At 42.3% G+C, this 17,728-nt stretch overlaps 2 protein-coding genes across 5 annotated transcripts; one reads left to right on the forward strand and one right to left on the reverse strand.

Moving 5' to 3' along the window:
* On the forward strand, positions 1-12,471 carry kdf1b (keratinocyte differentiation factor 1b). Of its 4 annotated transcripts, none has more exons than XM_039821140.1 (4): positions 1-113; positions 4,513-5,462; positions 6,326-6,412; positions 11,414-12,471. In XM_039821140.1, exons 2-4 carry the CDS (start codon positions 4,532-4,534, stop codon positions 11,506-11,508), a joined length of 1,113 nt encoding a protein of 370 aa, XP_039677074.1. In that variant the 5' UTR covers positions 1-113; positions 4,513-4,531; the 3' UTR covers positions 11,509-12,471. The 4 variants fall into 4 exon arrangements, with proteins under 4 accessions (XP_039677074.1, XP_039677073.1, XP_039677071.1 ...); XM_039821139.1 differs by lacking the exon at positions 1-113 and adding an exon at positions 1,050-1,100; XM_039821137.1 differs by lacking the exon at positions 1-113 and adding an exon at positions 1,081-1,259.
* Positions 12,472-14,596: 2,125 nt separating this feature from the next.
* LOC120570841 (nuclear receptor subfamily 0 group B member 2-like) lies at positions 14,597-16,659 on the reverse strand. The gene is made up of 2 exons (XM_039819423.1): positions 15,828-16,659; positions 14,597-14,967 (listed from the first exon to the last, which is right to left on the reverse strand). Exons 1-2 carry the CDS (start codon positions 16,369-16,371, stop codon positions 14,726-14,728), a joined length of 786 nt encoding a protein of 261 aa, XP_039675357.1. The 5' UTR covers positions 16,372-16,659; the 3' UTR covers positions 14,597-14,725.
* Positions 16,660-17,728: the final 1,069 nt, after the last annotated feature.

Genomic DNA, 17,728 nt, shown 5'->3' on the forward strand with positions numbered 1-17,728 from the left:
TGGGAGTCAAATGGTTCTAACAGCACATATTTTGGTCTGCTTTGGCTTAGTGATCATTGCATACATGTAACACTCACCTTGTCTGATAAAGGAGGGGATGCAATTCTCAGCAGGTAACACAAACGCAGCTTGACAGTTTGGATTTCATACATATTTACCTAAACTGAAATAATGGGGGACCCACTACTCGGCAGCTAATCAGTAGGCCTACCTACTGCCAATAATACATTGACTGACTCCTTAACACTCAGTTGGACACTTCACATCCTATCACAAATCAAACTGTGATAGGATGGAAATGGTGTTATCAGCACATGATATGTAAATTTACATAGGCCTATACATTTGCATATAGCCTACATATTTGATCGACTTTTAGTTGAGTGAATTTGACACCTGGCGTTAATTTTTTCGAATTTAAAAAACCTTATTTTAGAATAACACTTTAGCACAGGCCTGAAATGCTTAAAACACATTGATAAATTACACCAGAGTTGGCCTTCAGAACTACTGACCAATCACAGGCCATCAAGGAAACGTTACTTTATAGGCCTACCGAATCTAATAAAGCATTGATGACTCTAAACGTTCAGTAACTATACACTTTTTATCATGTGTCATCATTGATGAACAAAGAAGACTATATGGTTTATTAAACAGTACTTTGCCTTAGAAATCATAGAATCATTAAAATGTCAATTGTAGCCTAGCTTTCGATTTTGCCGTGCGCGCTCCCGCGATGGGTATGCTGTCATATCATATCCAACCCGTGTTGTCATATCATATATTATGCTATTCTCGGAAGGCAGTCAGAACTTGCTATAACACCGGGAAAAAAATGTCAAAATAAAAGTCTATGTTGACTTTGGTTTTGGAGGGTTATGTTATGAAAATGTTGTATATTGGCGACCTTCTCGGCTAATTGCTACCTGATGCAAATGCCTTCACGGTGTGTTATTACTATTGTAAATACGTAAAATACATAATTCTAAGGTAAAATCACAGTGGTGATTTAACTTGCGTTTTATTTTTGAAGTCATAACCGGAAGTCCAACCTCTTGTTGTAGCTACCTGGTGCTTTCCTCTACCTTGACGCTCAGGTACGGATCTGGTCGAAACTTTACTGAAAGGGACATTCTTCAGCGGAGTTGATTTATGGGACGTTCCAAATGGATTAAAAACAGAAATGTTTAACGTAAGGTGGCGAAGACAACATTAATTCGGAAGTCAAATTGTGGACGCACCGTGTATAGTCTACTGTGAGTAATGTTTACTGTAAGTCCTCTAATGGAGGAAAGAGCCGCGATGAGAAGTCGCCATGAAAGTGAAAATTATTTGTATACGCTAAAGGGTTTGTGGCTGTGTCGAACGGTAGGCCTAACGTATAGCTTGATATTAGTGGAAATAAAAGTGTGTGGGGGGGGGGGACTGCGAAATATAATTTACTTCTCACTTTTTTGTTCATTAACTATGGCTCATAAAACTATCCTAAACTACTTTAAGCTATGTTAAAGGCTACTGTAAACATTAGTCCCAACACATGACGTCATGTCACGGAACGCCATTTGTGAATACGGCAATTTTAAAGCTTATTTTGTTTTCAATGAATATGTATACATAACTTCAGATTCATTGAGACTTTATCTTGAACTCGGTATTCATGATGCAACCTCTAGGCAGGTGCATGTTTTTCTTATCTCACAAAAAAGTGCGTTTTTACATAGGTTTGCTGCAATAATAACTGCCATCAAGTAAGCAAGGGTGGCATTAACTTCCTATAGTTATGCATTTAATTTGGTGTGATTGGTGTGTTGATTCAGCGTCACAGTGTTAACACAGGAGATGGGTACTTGGCATGCAATACTTGTCTTTGACTGTGTGCTCACACATCCTCCAGAGAACCAGTTGGGTTACTTTACCTGCCACCTGGGGATAGTAGTTTCACAATTGCCTTGAAGAGAGATGCCCTCAGGTGGCTTCAAGTGATTGTAGGTTTCACAACCGAATCCTACTCCCATCCTCATCCACAGTAAACACATTAATGGAGTAAACAACATCCACAGCCTCTAAAAAAGTTAAAGGTCCCATGACATGGTGCTCTTTGGATGCTTTTATATATAGGCCTTAGTGGTCCCCTAATACTGTATCTGAAGTCTCTTTTATATAGGCCTTAGCGGTCCCCTAATACTGTATCTGAAGTCTCTTTTATATAGACCTTAGTGGTCCCCTAATACTGTATCTGAAGTCTCTTTTATATAGGCCTTAGTGGTCCCCTAATACTGTATCTGAAGTCTCTTTTATATAGGCCTTAGTGGTCCCCTAATACTGTATCTGAAGTCTCTTTTATATAGACCTTAGTGGTCCCCTAATACTGTATCTGAAGTCTCTTTTATATAGACCTTAGTGGTCCCCTAATACTGTATCTGAAGTCTCTTTTATATAGGCCTTAGTGGTCCCCTAATACTGTATCTGAAGTCTCTTTTATATAGACCTTAGTGGTCCCCTAATACTGTATCTGAAGTCTCTTTTATATAGACCTTAGTGGTCCCCTAATACTGTATCTGAAGTCTCTTTTATATAGACCTTAGTGGTCCCCTAATACTGTATCTGAAGTCTCTTTTATATAGGCCTTAGTGGTCCCCTAATACTGTATCTGAAGTCTCTTTTATATAGACCTTAGTGGTCCCCTAATACTGTATCTGAAGTCTCTTTCCCGAAATTCAGCCTTGGTGCAGAATTACAGCCACTAGAGCCAGTCCCACAATGAGCTTTCCTTAGTATGTGCCATTTCTGTGTCTGTAGCTATTGAGGAGGAGAGAGAGAGGAGGGGGGGTGGCCTTGACTAACTGCCACTTTGCTCGTTTGAAAGCTTGCCATGATGTCTCTCTCTCATTGGTTGGCCAAATTCTCTGGGCGGGCAAAGCAGAGAAAGGGGAGGTAACCTTTCCCCTTATGACCTCATAAGGAGAAGATTCCAGATCGGCCCATCTGAGCTTTCATTTTCTCAAAGGCAGAGCAGGATACCCAGGGCTCAGTTTACACCTATCACCATTTCTAGCCACTTGGGGACCATAGGCAGGCTGGGGGAACTCATATTAATGTTAAAAAAACCTCATAAAGTGAAATGTTCATGTAGAGCTGGGCAATAAATCGATATTATATTGATATCGTGAAATGAGACTAGATATCGTCTTAGATTTGGGAAATTGTAATATGGCATAAGTGGTGTCTTTTCCTGGTTTTAAAGGCTGCTACTGTAGTAAAGTGATGTCATTTCTGAATTTACTAGACTGTTGTAACTGTTCTATTATTTGCCTTTCCCCACTTAGTCATTATATCCACATTACTGATGATTATTTATCAAAAATCTCACTGTGTAAATATTTTGTGAAAGCACCAATAGTCAATACTACAATATCGTTGTGGTATCGATATCGAGGTATTTGGTAAAAAATATCGTGATATTTGATTTTCTCCATATCGCCCAGCCCTATGTTCATGCCATGGGACCTTTAAATGTAACAACTTTATGTTGAATTCACACACTCTTTTCACATCGTAGGAAAGCACATCGCTATCGCCAGATGAGTGACATTTAGTTTGGCAAATTTTCGCTAACCAGTGTATGATGAAGGCATGTTGGGTGGGTGAATTTAGAAAAAAGCTAACGTTAGCTAACGAGCAGCAGCCGGCCGTTCGTTCGCTCCGCTCCCACTGTAGGGAGACTCATTTGCCGAGAGAACAGCTGACAGCCGTCTGGTTAACACAAGTTTTTAGCTGTGACTGTCCTTCCTTTTGCCATACCTGGAGTTTTGGCTGCTGTCTGTGGATTCCTTCATGCGCGGCTCGTATTCTTTCGGATGTTTCACGCGCAGGTGTTTTGGCAGCGATGTTGTGTGTTGGTTGGGGTCCTTGCCGCTGCCGGCCGCAAAATTACGAATCCCACTATGGCCACGCCAAGACCCGCCCTATGAAGCATCTCGATTGGTTGGGGTTAGGCATTTGACCTCGAGTGGCTAAGGTTAGAATAGCTTAGATCGATAGATTGGTCAGGGGATAGGACCTGTACAAATGCGGTTACGTTACCTTGCATAAGCATGGACGCCTGGCCAATAAATGCTATTGAAGGGCGGGTCTTGGTGTGGCCATAGTGGGATTCGTAATATCGCCCGCGGGACAGGTCGGCATTGCAGGTTGGGGCGTGTGGCTCGGCTTGGGTCGCCTGGCCTTCTTTTGGCGCGGGGTGCTGCCGGGCGGCGCTTTTTCTGCTTGCGAGTTCCATTACAGCACCTACATTACGTGGACCAGCGTAGCGCGCACAGTGCAAGCGTAGGGTTGGGCTCGGTGGAAAAAAATTCTAAGTTTCGGCAGAAACCGAATCCCGTCAAAAAGCCCAATATTCGGCCAAATCCGAACCCAAATCCTGGATTCTGTGCATCCCTAATTGCAACACCATTTAGTTCCACCTCGATTTACCTCATTTTGAGCTAATTTTCTCTCCTGCTTGTCCAGATCTTGGAGGCAGTAAGTCATGTCCGTCGGCAGCCCTGGCAGTCTGAGACAAAGCTCTGGGCCCGGCAGCTCCAGGTATGGACCCAGCCGGAGCAGCAGCCAGAGGTCGTCCTATGAGGAGCGCTGTGTGGACCCAGTGGAAGACAGGCTCCCGACTCCAGAGCCAAAGACAGTCCACAAAGCTAACCTGAAAGATGCTAATGGGAAAGAGTCTGAGACCATCGGCTTCATCCCTGGCTCAGCTGAGCCTCCCTCTGCGACACAAACCTGCAATCCCTGCACTCCTCCAGGTAGCTGTAGGACCTTTGTGTGCAGCGTGCTCACCTGCGGCCTTTATAGGGTCTGCCAGCGCTCCGTCCTCGCTCCGTGCCTGACGCCAAACGAGAGCTCCCCAGACGAACCGGAGAAGGTGAGCCTCGGGCCTGTGAAGCCTGGAGACGACAAAGAAGAGGACGGCGCGGACTGGCTAGGGGACGTCCGCATCGCCGGAGTCAAAGTCGACCGTCCGGGAGAGTACTTAGATGTTGAAGCCAAATCTCCATCGTACGTGCTTCCGCGCGGTGGTCAAACACCGCCCAGGCACGCGTCCCTGCATGAGTCCATGCGGTTTGACGACTGGGAGGATGGCGAGGAGGACGTAGATTCTCTGATCACGAAGAAGCTGCTGGAGCTCTACTCGGAGTATCAGATCGAAGAGTTGGCCCGGTGCACCTCGGACTCTGTGTTTCTGAGAAAGAGCAAGGCCATCAACCAGCTCATCAACTCCCTGGCAGAGGAGCACAAAATGGGCGAACAAGAGGCCGAGTGCCGGCTGGTGCGCGGCATCATCCGCATCAGCACCCGGAAGAGCGCGAAGAGGAGGCCGCACATCTCCAGGAGGGAGAGGACGCTGTCGGACAGCGGGAACGAGACAATGAGGGAGAGCGATTCCTTTTCGTTCAGCAACAACAGTGAGTTACAGTTCTTCACATCTTGAATCCAAGAAATATCAGCGTTGCCTCTAAAACGTCATTGAATTGCTTTACAGCCATCTGGTAATGCAAAAGCAATTTTATTTATAGTGTCAAATCACAACAGGATTTATCTCAGGACACTTCAGAGATAGAGCAGGTCTAGACCCCACTCTATCATTTACAAAGATCCAACATTCATTTCAATTACCCACGAGCGAGCATTGGCAAAGCGACAGTGGCGAGGAAAAACGTCCTTTTTACAGGCAGAGACCTCGGACAGACCCAGGCTCTAGGTGGGCGGCCATCTGCCCCCTGGCTGATTGGGACACAGAGACGTCTGAACCCTGCGCCCGACCCTCATGTACAACAAAAAAAAAAATACTTTTTTTTTTTTCGCCATGTATTGCGTGCGAATGATCCGTTTGTGCTGTTAAGGGTTTTAAGTAATTCAACTGTACATTTTCTGGCCAGTGACATCACCCGACATCATCGTTTGTGCTACGTTTGTGCTGATTTGTGCCATTAAACAGCACAAATCAGCCCAAACGTAGCCCAAACGATTGAGACCATTTTGGGGAGATTTGGACATGAATGGGGGGCTGGGTGATGTCACTGGCCAGAAAATGTAAAGTTGAATTACTTAAAACCCTTAACAGCACAAACGATCATTTTTACGGCACAAACGTAGCACAAACGAATAGCAGTGTTTTTAATCATTTTTTGGATGACATGTGGGGGCCAGCTTCACACAGGTAGACACTGATACAGTTAAATACAGAAATATGATTCATAATAATTATAGCAGTTTGTACCATTACATTACAAATAACCATTACTCTCTTTTACTCCGTCGCATCCAGATGACTACAAATCAAGTCCGAACATCCAAATATCCGAACTGACCTCCTCCGACAAGTATGCCAGAGAGATGTGGAGGACCAATGGAGGCAAGAAATCTTTATTTTGTTATTACATACACGGTATACTGTTACATTCATACTTCATTCTGTTTTTAATGACAACAGGATGTAGTAGTAGTTTGGTTGGTGGCTTTGTATTGTTTACACAACTTGTCTGTTATAACAGGGGAAGTGGCTGCCCACATCTCAGTGGCTGCCCACATCTCACTGATCCGGCTGATACCAGTTTGTTTCGATGAGCAAGAGCTCAACACCGGTTTGTAGGGCAGGGATGGTATGCTTTTGTCCAGATTCGATTTTACATGGGTGCCGATTCAATTTGTACTGCGATTTTCATTTATTGCGATTCTGGAAATATTGAGTGTTGCGATTTTCTTTTCCTTCTTTAACAAAATTCAAAAGTTGAATGATACTTATCGTGAGGCATTTCTAAAAACCAATTGTTTTCTAAAAAGAATGCACATCACATGACAGTCAGTCAGTCTGACATGTATTTCATTTGTAAAGAAGTACATAACATGGATTTTCTGAATGTTCTGCTTTCCCTCTGTTTTGCTGGAAACGGATATGATTAGGGTTGGGTACCGAAACGCGGTGCCAATAGGGCACCGGTGCCGACCTAAACGGTAGTAACGAGACCAAATAAGAACGAAAATTTCAGTGCCTTATTTCGGTGCCTGACTTTACACTACACCTGACAGCAGGTCACATTAGCATACCTTTAGCTAGCAGCTGGATTAAACACAGTTAAAATGCTGACAGCTAACGTTAAACCGTGTAAAGTGTGACTGTATTTCACCGTAGAGGATTCCAACAGCTGGACCAACAGTCTGCAGCTGCCGTTGTCGGAATCAAACAACACACACGGTGCGTTCGCTTAAAACAGGTAGCCTCGTGGTGCATTAAAGGTTATTGTAAAATACCCTTTTCCCATCTGGTGGTTGTTTTTGTCGTTCAACAGCAATTTACTGGTGAATTAAGTTATTATTTTAGTTATTACATTATTATTAAATCTTTAATTTTGACCATGGCCTTAGCAATAAACAATTTGCCGAATGTTGTTAGTACGCTTCTTTTTTTCTTCTTCTTTTTTTTTTACTTTATTAAAAAGTATCGGTTCAAGCACCGTTCAAGCACCGTTTAGGCGGGTGCCACCCCATGACCCCGTCTAGCCCCGCCCCTGCTGCAGCGCACTTCCGTCCTTCACAACTGAGAACGGAGAAATGTCTGGCTGAGTGGCGTTCTAACCGAGCAGTGTGATATGTGTAGAGGTCGGTATGGTGATACTGGAGCAGCCTGGTGTCGTTTCTTTTTCAGGAGATTTAATAAAGGTAAACACCGTGATCTGCCGTGCGTAATGCCACTGCCCTCTGGCTGAGTTCCTCCCAAGTCATGCAACACACACACACACACACACACACTCAAAACATTAATAGAGCAGTAAACAAATATTTGCTGTGACAAGATAGAGTGTGGCGTCCTGAGCAGAGAATAGGTCACACTCCCTCCGTGTGTGTTGTAAATGTGTTCTTTGTTTCGATAGCGGGTCCGGACACGCCTGCATCGGTGTGACTTGTGCAACGGTTTCTGTTTTCTGACGCCGAGGGCCATGGCAAGATGGAGAACGGTCTGTGAGAGCCGTGTGGAGGCAATCCCAGCACACTGTTTTTTCAGTGATTCGAGTGCAGCACCTTTGGGGGCAGGGGCGGATCTAGAAAAATATTTATGGGGTGGCGAGAGGGGGGCAGGAATTTTTGAGGGGTGGCAACATATGTCAGACGTATATTTACTGAATTTAATCAGTTATCACAGTTTGATGAGAAATAGTATGTACACACTAAAAAAGGGCACAGGCTGCCATTTACAAACTCATACAGACAAACTTCATCTCATGCAATCAGTATCCTGCATTTGAGGTTTCATTTGAAACAGTTCATATTAGGAATAAGTGACCATACAATGTGATCTCACTTAATAGGAGATAGAAGTATGATAGAAGTAAGGGGCTTTATCACAGGAAAGGCATTAAGGTAAGACCCAGGTGATGAGTGGCAGATGTGTGAGAGGGGAAGCAAACTGTTTTTGACTGTCAGAGAGGCAGCGTTGCAGGCAGCATTTGTACAAAATTAGGAACTGTCATTGATTAGTTATAACCATCAGACTGTGTTAACACACACTAACATTTTAGCCTGGGAGAGTATTTTTAGGTTCATTTGTTTATTTTTTGTTTTATTTATATATATTTTTTATATTTAATCTGAGCAATAGATCTAAAATACATTCTACACAAAATATAAAAACTCATCTCCCCATCTCATCACACTTTCACACTGACAACTTTCCCTAATTATTCATATTTAAGCTTTGTCATTTGTTGTTCTTATTCATATCTAACTTAGTATACTATGCATCAACAATTTCCATACCGTGTGGACCAGCTTGACTGGAGATGGTTGGTGATGGCCCAGGCACTCTGCTTTCCCTTTCACTGTCTGAGCCCTGCACCTTCTCTTGTCTCTCGCTTTCTCCCTCCTCCTCTCGGTGATGCTCTCCCTCCATATCTTCACCGCTGTGATGTTCTCCCACCTCCTCCTGTCCCTGGTCGCCTTGGCCTTGTATTCTGTCTCTGTCACGTTTCTGTTGCCATTTTCTCTCTCCTTCCACCTCTTCTCTCTCTCCTTCCACCTCTTTTCTCTCTCCTTCCACCTCTTCTCTCTCTCCTTCCACCTCTTTTCTCTCTCCTTCCACCTCTTTTCTCTCTCCTTCCACCTCATCTTCTCCGTCTACCTTGCTCACTTGTTCATTTTCGTTTTCTCTCGCCTTTCTCTTTGGAGACAAAAACTGAATATGTTACCTTTCCTCTTCATTTCTGTAAGATTCAAAGTAACGATGTTTTCCTTGACAGACGTTGAATCAATATTAGCTTTTGTAGCCTACTTTACACAGAACAAACGTCAGACCCTAAGTAACATTGTATAGTTGGCGAAATAACGTTCTTCAACGTGATTTTTATCATCTCAAAATCAGCATCGCAACTATGCTAGCACTGTGCTTTCGTTATAATTTCATTTCTTGATAGATGTTAATCCGTTCTGACCTCTTTCCTCCTGTGTCTCCATTCATCGCGACTCCTGGCTCCCTCGCTTCGCGCCACTCAGTTTTCCTAACAAAACAGGCTCTCTCCGCTCTGGCGTCATCTTATGCTGCATTCACTGCAGTCGGACATTGGAGACGCACGCTCGTAAATTGTCAAATTGGCCATAACTTTTACCGTAATTCGTTGCTGCCAACTGGGGTGGCAGCAGAGGTGGCAAGGCTTTCTTTTAGGGTTGCATTTGCCACCCTATGCCACCCCGGTAGATCCGCCCCTGTTTGGGGGAAGAAAAAATAAATAAAAATAAAAAGGGTTCTGTGCATTGCACACTAGACATGCCTTTATGGGACGCTTCACACTACCTTTACCTGAAACTAATGCCATAAAGAAAACTGTAATGTATAGGGCGATTATTGGACGTATTACCACTGCATTTAAAGGCGCTGACACACCAACCCGATAATCGGCCTTCAGACAGTCTGTTCGGTGTGTTCCGATTTGACATGTTGAATCGGAAGGCGGGCAGTTGGACTGAATGAGCAATCTGATTGGTGGAGTGCTAACCCGGAAATGAAGAGCGGGATGGGCGTGACTCTCAAAAATCTTTAACAATCTTTTAAACTGACCTTTGTCGATCTGAAATGAAGACAGATTCAGCAAGTGCACGGCCTATTTCTCGCTTAAAATGTTTTCAGAAACCCGTCTCGTGAACTATTTTAGTACAATATGAGATCGTATTCCGAATGAGCCGCCATGGGCCAGACCCACCAGATGCGTTTGCCAATCAGCTGCCGGTTTTCATTTTTTGGGGGCGACAATACGGATTAGCGCCGCCTGCTGTTATGGAGACGTATTACGTCTCGCACACGCGCAGAGCATACGCTCAAGTCGGCGTCGCTTCGGTGTGTTTAAGATTACAAGTGAGATCAGTTTTAAAAAGGGAGTAAAATAAGCAATTAGTCAAAAGGAAATCATCTTTAACGGCATGTGATAGTTGGGATGTGAATGTCGATTCGTGGTGTTGTTTGCCCAAGTGCTGCCACTAGTTTACAGCGGTACAGCGTGTCCATTGTTTACTTGTGTCAAACGTTTGTTGCAAAGGAAACGTGAAGGTATCAGTACAACTGCATTTTATTGATAATGTGGATTTATTAATTATATAGTTTATATTTATTTATTTATTATATTGACAATATGGAAGTATTACTGTAACATTGAATGCCTTGTTTTGTTTTATATAAGAGCCCGACCAATATATCGGCGGGCCGATAATAACAGGCATCGGTATCGGCATTTATAATGGCCGATAAATGAATATTTAAAAAATGAAATAAAAACAGACGAAACCCCCAAGTTTGTATTTTTTTTTTACATTTTATTTATCCGAACTTTAATATATTTTGATGTTCCAAGTTTATGCACTGCATAAACTGCATTATCATTATTTTAGTGAGGACTCATAAATAACTACAAAGAACTAATGTTACGGAAGTCTGTTTATGTTTTGTTACGTGTTTCTGGATTTTTTAAAAAAATATATATTGGCCGATATATTGGAATATCAGATATATAAATCACCAAACATTTGTATCGATATCAGCCTTAAAAATCCTTTATCGGTCGGGCTGTATTTTAGATTTTGTGTGGACCCCAGGAAGAATAGTTGTTATTTACTAAGGGGAGCCTTAATAAATAAAATAAATAAAATACTCTAGACGAGCAAGCATAAATTTTTGCCCCAAGTCCGGAAGACGTTATTATAAATGCTCTCCTGTTTTGTTTTTTTCATCATCTATTCATCAGAGGAACTGTTACCTCTTAAAATATCCCAGGTGCGAGGGTGAAGTGATTTCCAGTTGCAGTGCTCTGAGAACAGGGAAGTGCTACGCATATTAATGCTGAGGAATGACCCTGTGATTTTTTCCCCCCCACAGGTCATACTTCTACTTCTCCAGCAGCCTACTCGTCCTCTCACAGAGAGACTCATTCTTCAGGTGTCCCGCTGATGCGCACCTCTGTGAGAACATGATTTTGGCCCACCGCTGGCGATCTACGCTCAAAATGATTTCATGTCGTGCTGTGTCCACGAGGTCCCGTACGGGACATTAAAAGGCGACGCTCCTTGCACATTCGTCTCTGGCTGAGCCGAGCTCTTTGTAGAGACTGTGGCTTTGCCGTGGAAAAAGAAAATGTGAATGTTCCCGTTGTCTGAAGGACTTCAGTGAGCTCATGGCTCTGTGTGTACATATTTATGCTCTATACATAGTGTGTGTATGTTTGAAGGGTTGCTTGTTTGAAAGCTTGCCCTTGCAGGCAGATATCACCAGCTGATCTTTGTGGCTCTTATTATACCCCGATTAACCGTCCTCTCGTCCTTTTTTGAAGGAGAACTGAGTTATGTTCATGAAACCCGACTCATTTTGGCTGGTCCGATTACTCTGCTGTTGTTATGCAAAGGGCATTTGGATTTTTGGAGGGGGCACATTTCATCAATCATAGATTTGATTTTAAACTAATTTGTGTGATTTTGATTTGTGTGAACTGTATTCATTGCTTTCAATTCAGTGGTTATTGTTTCAGATCAGAAATGATGTTCTGATAGTTTTCAGAATTCGCCATAAAAGAGGTGTAGTGTGAAAGGATGAAAGAACAGTTGTCAGGAAGAGAAAGGCAGTTTTATATTATGGCTCAAATCCGGAGTTCTTTTTGTGTGCCTGGTAGTACACTAGCAATAAGAATTATGTCAAAGGAACAGTTTGACATTTTTGGGAAATTTGCTTATTGGCTTTCTTGCAAAAGAGTTACACGCTACAGCTTAGCATAAAGACTGGAAACATGGGGAAGCAGCTAGCTCGTTCAGTCCAAAAGTAGTCTACATCCACCAGTGTACCGCTTCCGGGATTGCTCCGGTGCCGCCGGAAATTCCACCGGATGTCCCTCTTTTCGGCCGGATGTCCGTTACCTTCCACTTTCTTTGTGTTGGCGTTCTAAACTCCGGTGGATTTTTGAGGACTACGGTTAACTGCTCCTCAGATCTCTGCAGGGTAAATCCAGACAGCTAGCTAGACTATCTGTCCAATCTGAGTTTTCTGTAGCACGACTAAAACAACTTTTGAACGTACACGTGTTCCACCAAAACAAGTTCCTTCCAGAGGCTATTTTGCAGAGGCACCGTTGCTCCGTCCTGCGCTCAGCACCGCCCAAGACGATTGTGATTGGTTTAAAGAAATGCCAGTAAACCTGTGAAGCTGTGTGGACTAGCCAGACCTTCCTTCGCGGTGCTGTGGAGGAAGGTCTGGCAATGTGAGACCGGTCCAAAGGTAACAAGATCTGCCTAGCAAAGCCTCAAAAGCGTACTAATTAACACGTGATATGTTGTTTGTTTATTCCACACAGAAACAAAAGTGTAAAACCGATAAAAAGATGTGTTTTTTCAGGGAGTTATGCACCAGACTATTTCTTGGTCACAATTTGTTGTTTTTACAATTTTGCTTCTGTACATATTTGAAATGATATATAACATGTTAATAAGTGTGCTTCGAAGGCGCTAATAGTATTTTGTTACCTTTTGACTGAGCCAGGCTAGCTGTTTCCCACAGTTTCCGTCTTAATGCTATGCTAAACTAACCGCTTGGGGGCGTTAGCTTTGTATTTATACCATCCGGTTTTCGGCTGTAGTCTGTTTGTAGTTCGTGGTATTGACCAATTGCGTTTGAGCGGGATATGCTGCACGCATGTAAACAGTCTGTGTGGAGAGCAAAAGAGGCAGAAAGCAATCTCAGAGCCCGTCGGCTATTGTCTTTAGCTTTCTATTAGCATTTTTTTTAATTTATCTGCATTCATATGAAGATATCTGTTTACTTTTTACCATTACCGATAGCTGATGGGTTCCGAGGTTGCCATACAGATATGAGTGTAGTATTCTCTTGGCAAGAAAGTAAGTAAATAAAATGTTTTTTTCCCATGAGAAAAGACGAGCTGAAAGCTACGGAAAAAGTTATTAAGTGGACCTTGAGTTTAGATTTTGTTTTTAACGTTGTGTAATGTTGTGTTTATGATCATACAATGTGAAGTGTGATTTTTTATTTTCTTCTCTTCATAAACAGATCATTATTATTAGTATAATAATATGAAGTCAATAGCTCTTTACATTGACCAGGTGTCTGTAACTCAAGTCTCCGATTGTAAGATGTTATGAAAGCTGGTGTGGACTGCAGCTAAACTTCAGGTCGTACCATGTACTGTAACTTATTAGTGACATTACCCCCCCCCCCAACCTGATTCATGAAGTGAATGTCTGTTTTCTTACCCCAGCAGCATGCATGCTGTGTTCGCTCCTGGGCGCTGATGGGAATTTGGCCAGCTGACTCAGTGGAATTTATTTAGCTGTGTGTGTGTCTTCTTATCAGCATTAGCTTATGGCCCATATTGTAATATAATGGTTGCAGTTAACACACTTGGGCAGCTAATCCACATAAAACCTGTGGCTTAACTCTAGATTCTTGTCTCCCAGGATCTATCCTCTTGTGCCCCATTTAAATTCTAATAAACAGTATATTTTTAGTGCGTCAGAAATTTGGCTGCAGCATTAGCGTGGTTGTAATGAAACGGTGTGAAACTGGTTGATCGGGTTCCGACCAAGCAGAAAAAACAACTAGACTATTGATGAAGTGATTCATGTGTTTGTGTCATATAAAACTGTAAGTACCCTAACATTCTTCTTAATTTACTAAACTGGTTGAATGATCTGCTAAAGTTTAGCATTTTGTTTTCATTCGCACATCAGATTTTTCTCAGGTTTCCTAAATTCCAAAGTATAATGCTTGGGCCTCTCACCAAGGTATGTTACTAACGCTACTACCGGTATATTGACGGTAACCCATTGTTTAACTGATGTCTCATTGTATAAACAATAAAGTTAATGAAGTGGAACAAAAAGTAAGAAAGTTTTTGCTTGTTGTTCGCCCCATATGGCCACATGAGGGAGTCAAAGTACGCACCTTTTTTTTTTAAGGTCAGGCCATGCTGCTTTGAAAATCCCCCCCCATTAGGACACTTTAAATAAGATAATTTCTTCACAAGTGTTGCTGATTTTATTTTTTTTTTTATGCTTTCATAGGAGTCATGAAATTCTCAAAAACTATAACTTCATCAAGCCGAAGAAGATACGAACAAGTTTATTTTGTGTGCTTTTCAACCAAGTGTTCACTGTATAGTAAGTCTACATTACAACACGTTCTGGTTTCTCATTGCACAAACAACATGTCTGTTAATAAATGTAACATATTGGTGTTGCCAATAACTGGCTTGAAGAAGAGCTCCGTGACCATGCCGTGGCTGACTGCCTGGATGCTGGAAGCTGCTAGAAGGACGTGGCTGAGGCGAGTAGGGTCCTCTGGGTGCAGGAGGCGTACGGCTTCTCGGAGAGCTCTCTGAGCTTCCTGTTGGAGGCCTTCAACGGACAACGAGGCGCTCAGTCCTTGCACAGCTGCAGCACATAAAAGAGAAGTTTCTGTTTAAGCTCATATCTGACAACTTCATGAGGAGGGCTATGGAAACACAACTAGGGCTGGGCAATAAGGCTGCACAATTAATAGTAATTTTATTGAAATTGCAATGTGGACCAGTGCAATATCCAAATCACAGGGGGGCGCAATATATATTAAAGGCAAAAATATGTGTCAAACCATTCTAAAATAAAGTATTGTGGTGCTGCAGAGACGTCCCGGCCTACAAATTGTATCCTACAGACTAATGAAAAAACTCTGTTTGGTACAGATCCTCGCAAAAAAAATCACACTTCAATCATTTTTTTATATATGTATTATATATTCTTTTTTTTCAATGAAAATGAGAATAATGATACAAAAACGATCATTCCCTCCAATATCGTGAATCATATCGCAATTGCAATATCAGTCAAAATAATCGCAATTAGATATTTTCCTCATATCGTGCAGCCCTACTGGGCCATATATCAATATTATATCGACCTCGATATATGAGGCTATCGTCTTAAATTAAGGATATCCAAATATCGTGATATGACCCAAGCGTGTCTTTGCCTGGTTTTAAAGGCTACATTACAGTAGAGTGATGTCATTTTCTGAACTTACCAGACTTACACGCTGTTTTATCATTTGCCTTTACCCACCTAGTAATTGTATGCACATTATTGGTGATTGTTTATCGAATCACTTATTGTGTCAATATTTTGTGAAAGCATGAATAGTCAACCCTACAATTTTGCCATTGATGTACTTTGCCAAAAAAAATACCCTGATATTTGTGTGTTTTTCCCTATCGCCCAGCGCTAAACACTACTAATAAAAATGATTTTTTTTTTACCTGGATTGAACAACAAAGCACCCTTCAGGTAAGCATATTCCTTTGGACTGAGATCCAGATTCCACAGCTGATGCAAGCAAGATCTTAACTTGTGGAATCCAGCCAGAGTTGGTTGATCAGCCTCCTTTCCAGTGAGTCCTGGTCCAAGCAGAATCTGTCTGAGGATGCTTGAATTTGGCACGTCGGTCACTTCAAACACTATCTTTTCTTGGGCAAGACCCAGGACCAATAGAGGAACCCAGCAGTGTCTCAACAACAACGACTGGTCTTGCGATGGAAGCTGACCGAACGATGGTAAACTTCTCACGAAGCAGACGGTTTTCTCCAGCACGCCAGAGGCCACTTGGCCGGTGGCCTTTGGGTCCTTGAGGCAAACTGTCCTCCTCTGCCCACAGTGGCAGCTGTGTGCCGTGGCGTTACCCTTCAGTTTGTTATCGAGGTAGCCAATCTCCCTCCCGCTCAAGATGTTATAAAGGATAGCGTGAGGATGCTGAGTCCGGTAACCAGAGCAAGTCCTGTTTGCAATCTCTTCCAGGGGAAACATTATGAAGGAAAAAGTAATCTGCAAAGAGAAAAACAGGCCAGTAAGCTCCAGAAATAATGAACAGCGTCACTCCAGTGAACTCCACAAGCTCCGGTCCCAGCAGTATTTATCCAGGATGTCATCTGCCATCTACTGTACAAAGTCAGTCTTGGCCCTCCTTTTAAAGACCCTGCATTAAAGGAAAGAACAGGGACGCTGGACTTGCCATGCAGACGGGTCTTGGTTTCCCTCCACGTGGCGACGATAAGGCTAGTTAAACTCTGCAGCTGCACAGGGAAGGGAAATGCAGAAGCTGGTGGGGTGAATGACATTTATCATGTTTACCTCAGTCATTAACTCAGCCTGTACCAGTCTATCAAGGACTGACGGGGTCAACGCACAGGCTGCCACCTGACCTGTGCCCCAGTTACACCTTGGAACTGCATGGAACGGATGCAATGATTGTTTTTTTATAGGTTATGAGGACTAAAACTGTTTTCTGTTTCAGAAATGACTTGATAGGTCATTTATTTCACAGACACATCTGACTGCCTTTATCAGGTTTACCAGACTGTAATAATTCAATGTTTTCTGACATTTTCAGATTTATTTTCTTTCTGTAGTTCAAGATGAAGGCACCAAACTCCTAAAAAAAAAAAAAAAGCAAGCTTAATTAAGGTTGAGTCAGTTCATGTGAATTGCCCTTGTATGTTATCTGGGCCCAAGACAAAGAGCTGTGAACCCTATGAATATCACTCCCTAATAACATCTGTGGTCTCTAGTGGCACTAAAGTAATCGTCAGTGAAAATACTTTTTATGATTTATAACATACAATGTTAATAATACTTGTAACATCTTAAAAAGGAGAGCTGGTTTATTCTTTGACCTAACCATTACACTGGCATAAGCCAGGTAGCCAGCTACCTTTGTTGATCGCATCCATAATTGTAATTTAGGCTGCACAGTATGAATGTACAAAATCTGATTTCAGAAATTGCAAAGTTGGAAAGCACTTTGGAGATAAAGAAATACAATACAATAAATAATAAAATGATACCTATGCAGGGTTAAAAATTAGCACCATTTACCAGCTAAGTGGCTGATAGATTCGCTTCACTCACCGGCCAAAACAACAATGGTAATACTGGGTGGCTAGTACAACTTGAACATTCACTAGCTGGTGGACAAAAAAAAGAATTTTTTAACCCTGTATATGTGTCATAACAATAAGCACATAGTATACCCCTCTCCACAGTACAGCCATTCAGATAAAAAAACAACAACATATCTATAGTAACCATTTTCTCTCACTTGCATACGACAAATTTATTTAAAAAGGAAATGTATAGGAACTATGAGAATTATGATACACTATGA

This window comes from Perca fluviatilis, chromosome 13 (genome assembly GCF_010015445.1).
Source record: "Perca fluviatilis chromosome 13, GENO_Pfluv_1.0, whole genome shotgun sequence".
Taxonomy (NCBI): domain Eukaryota; kingdom Metazoa; phylum Chordata; class Actinopteri; order Perciformes; family Percidae; genus Perca; species Perca fluviatilis.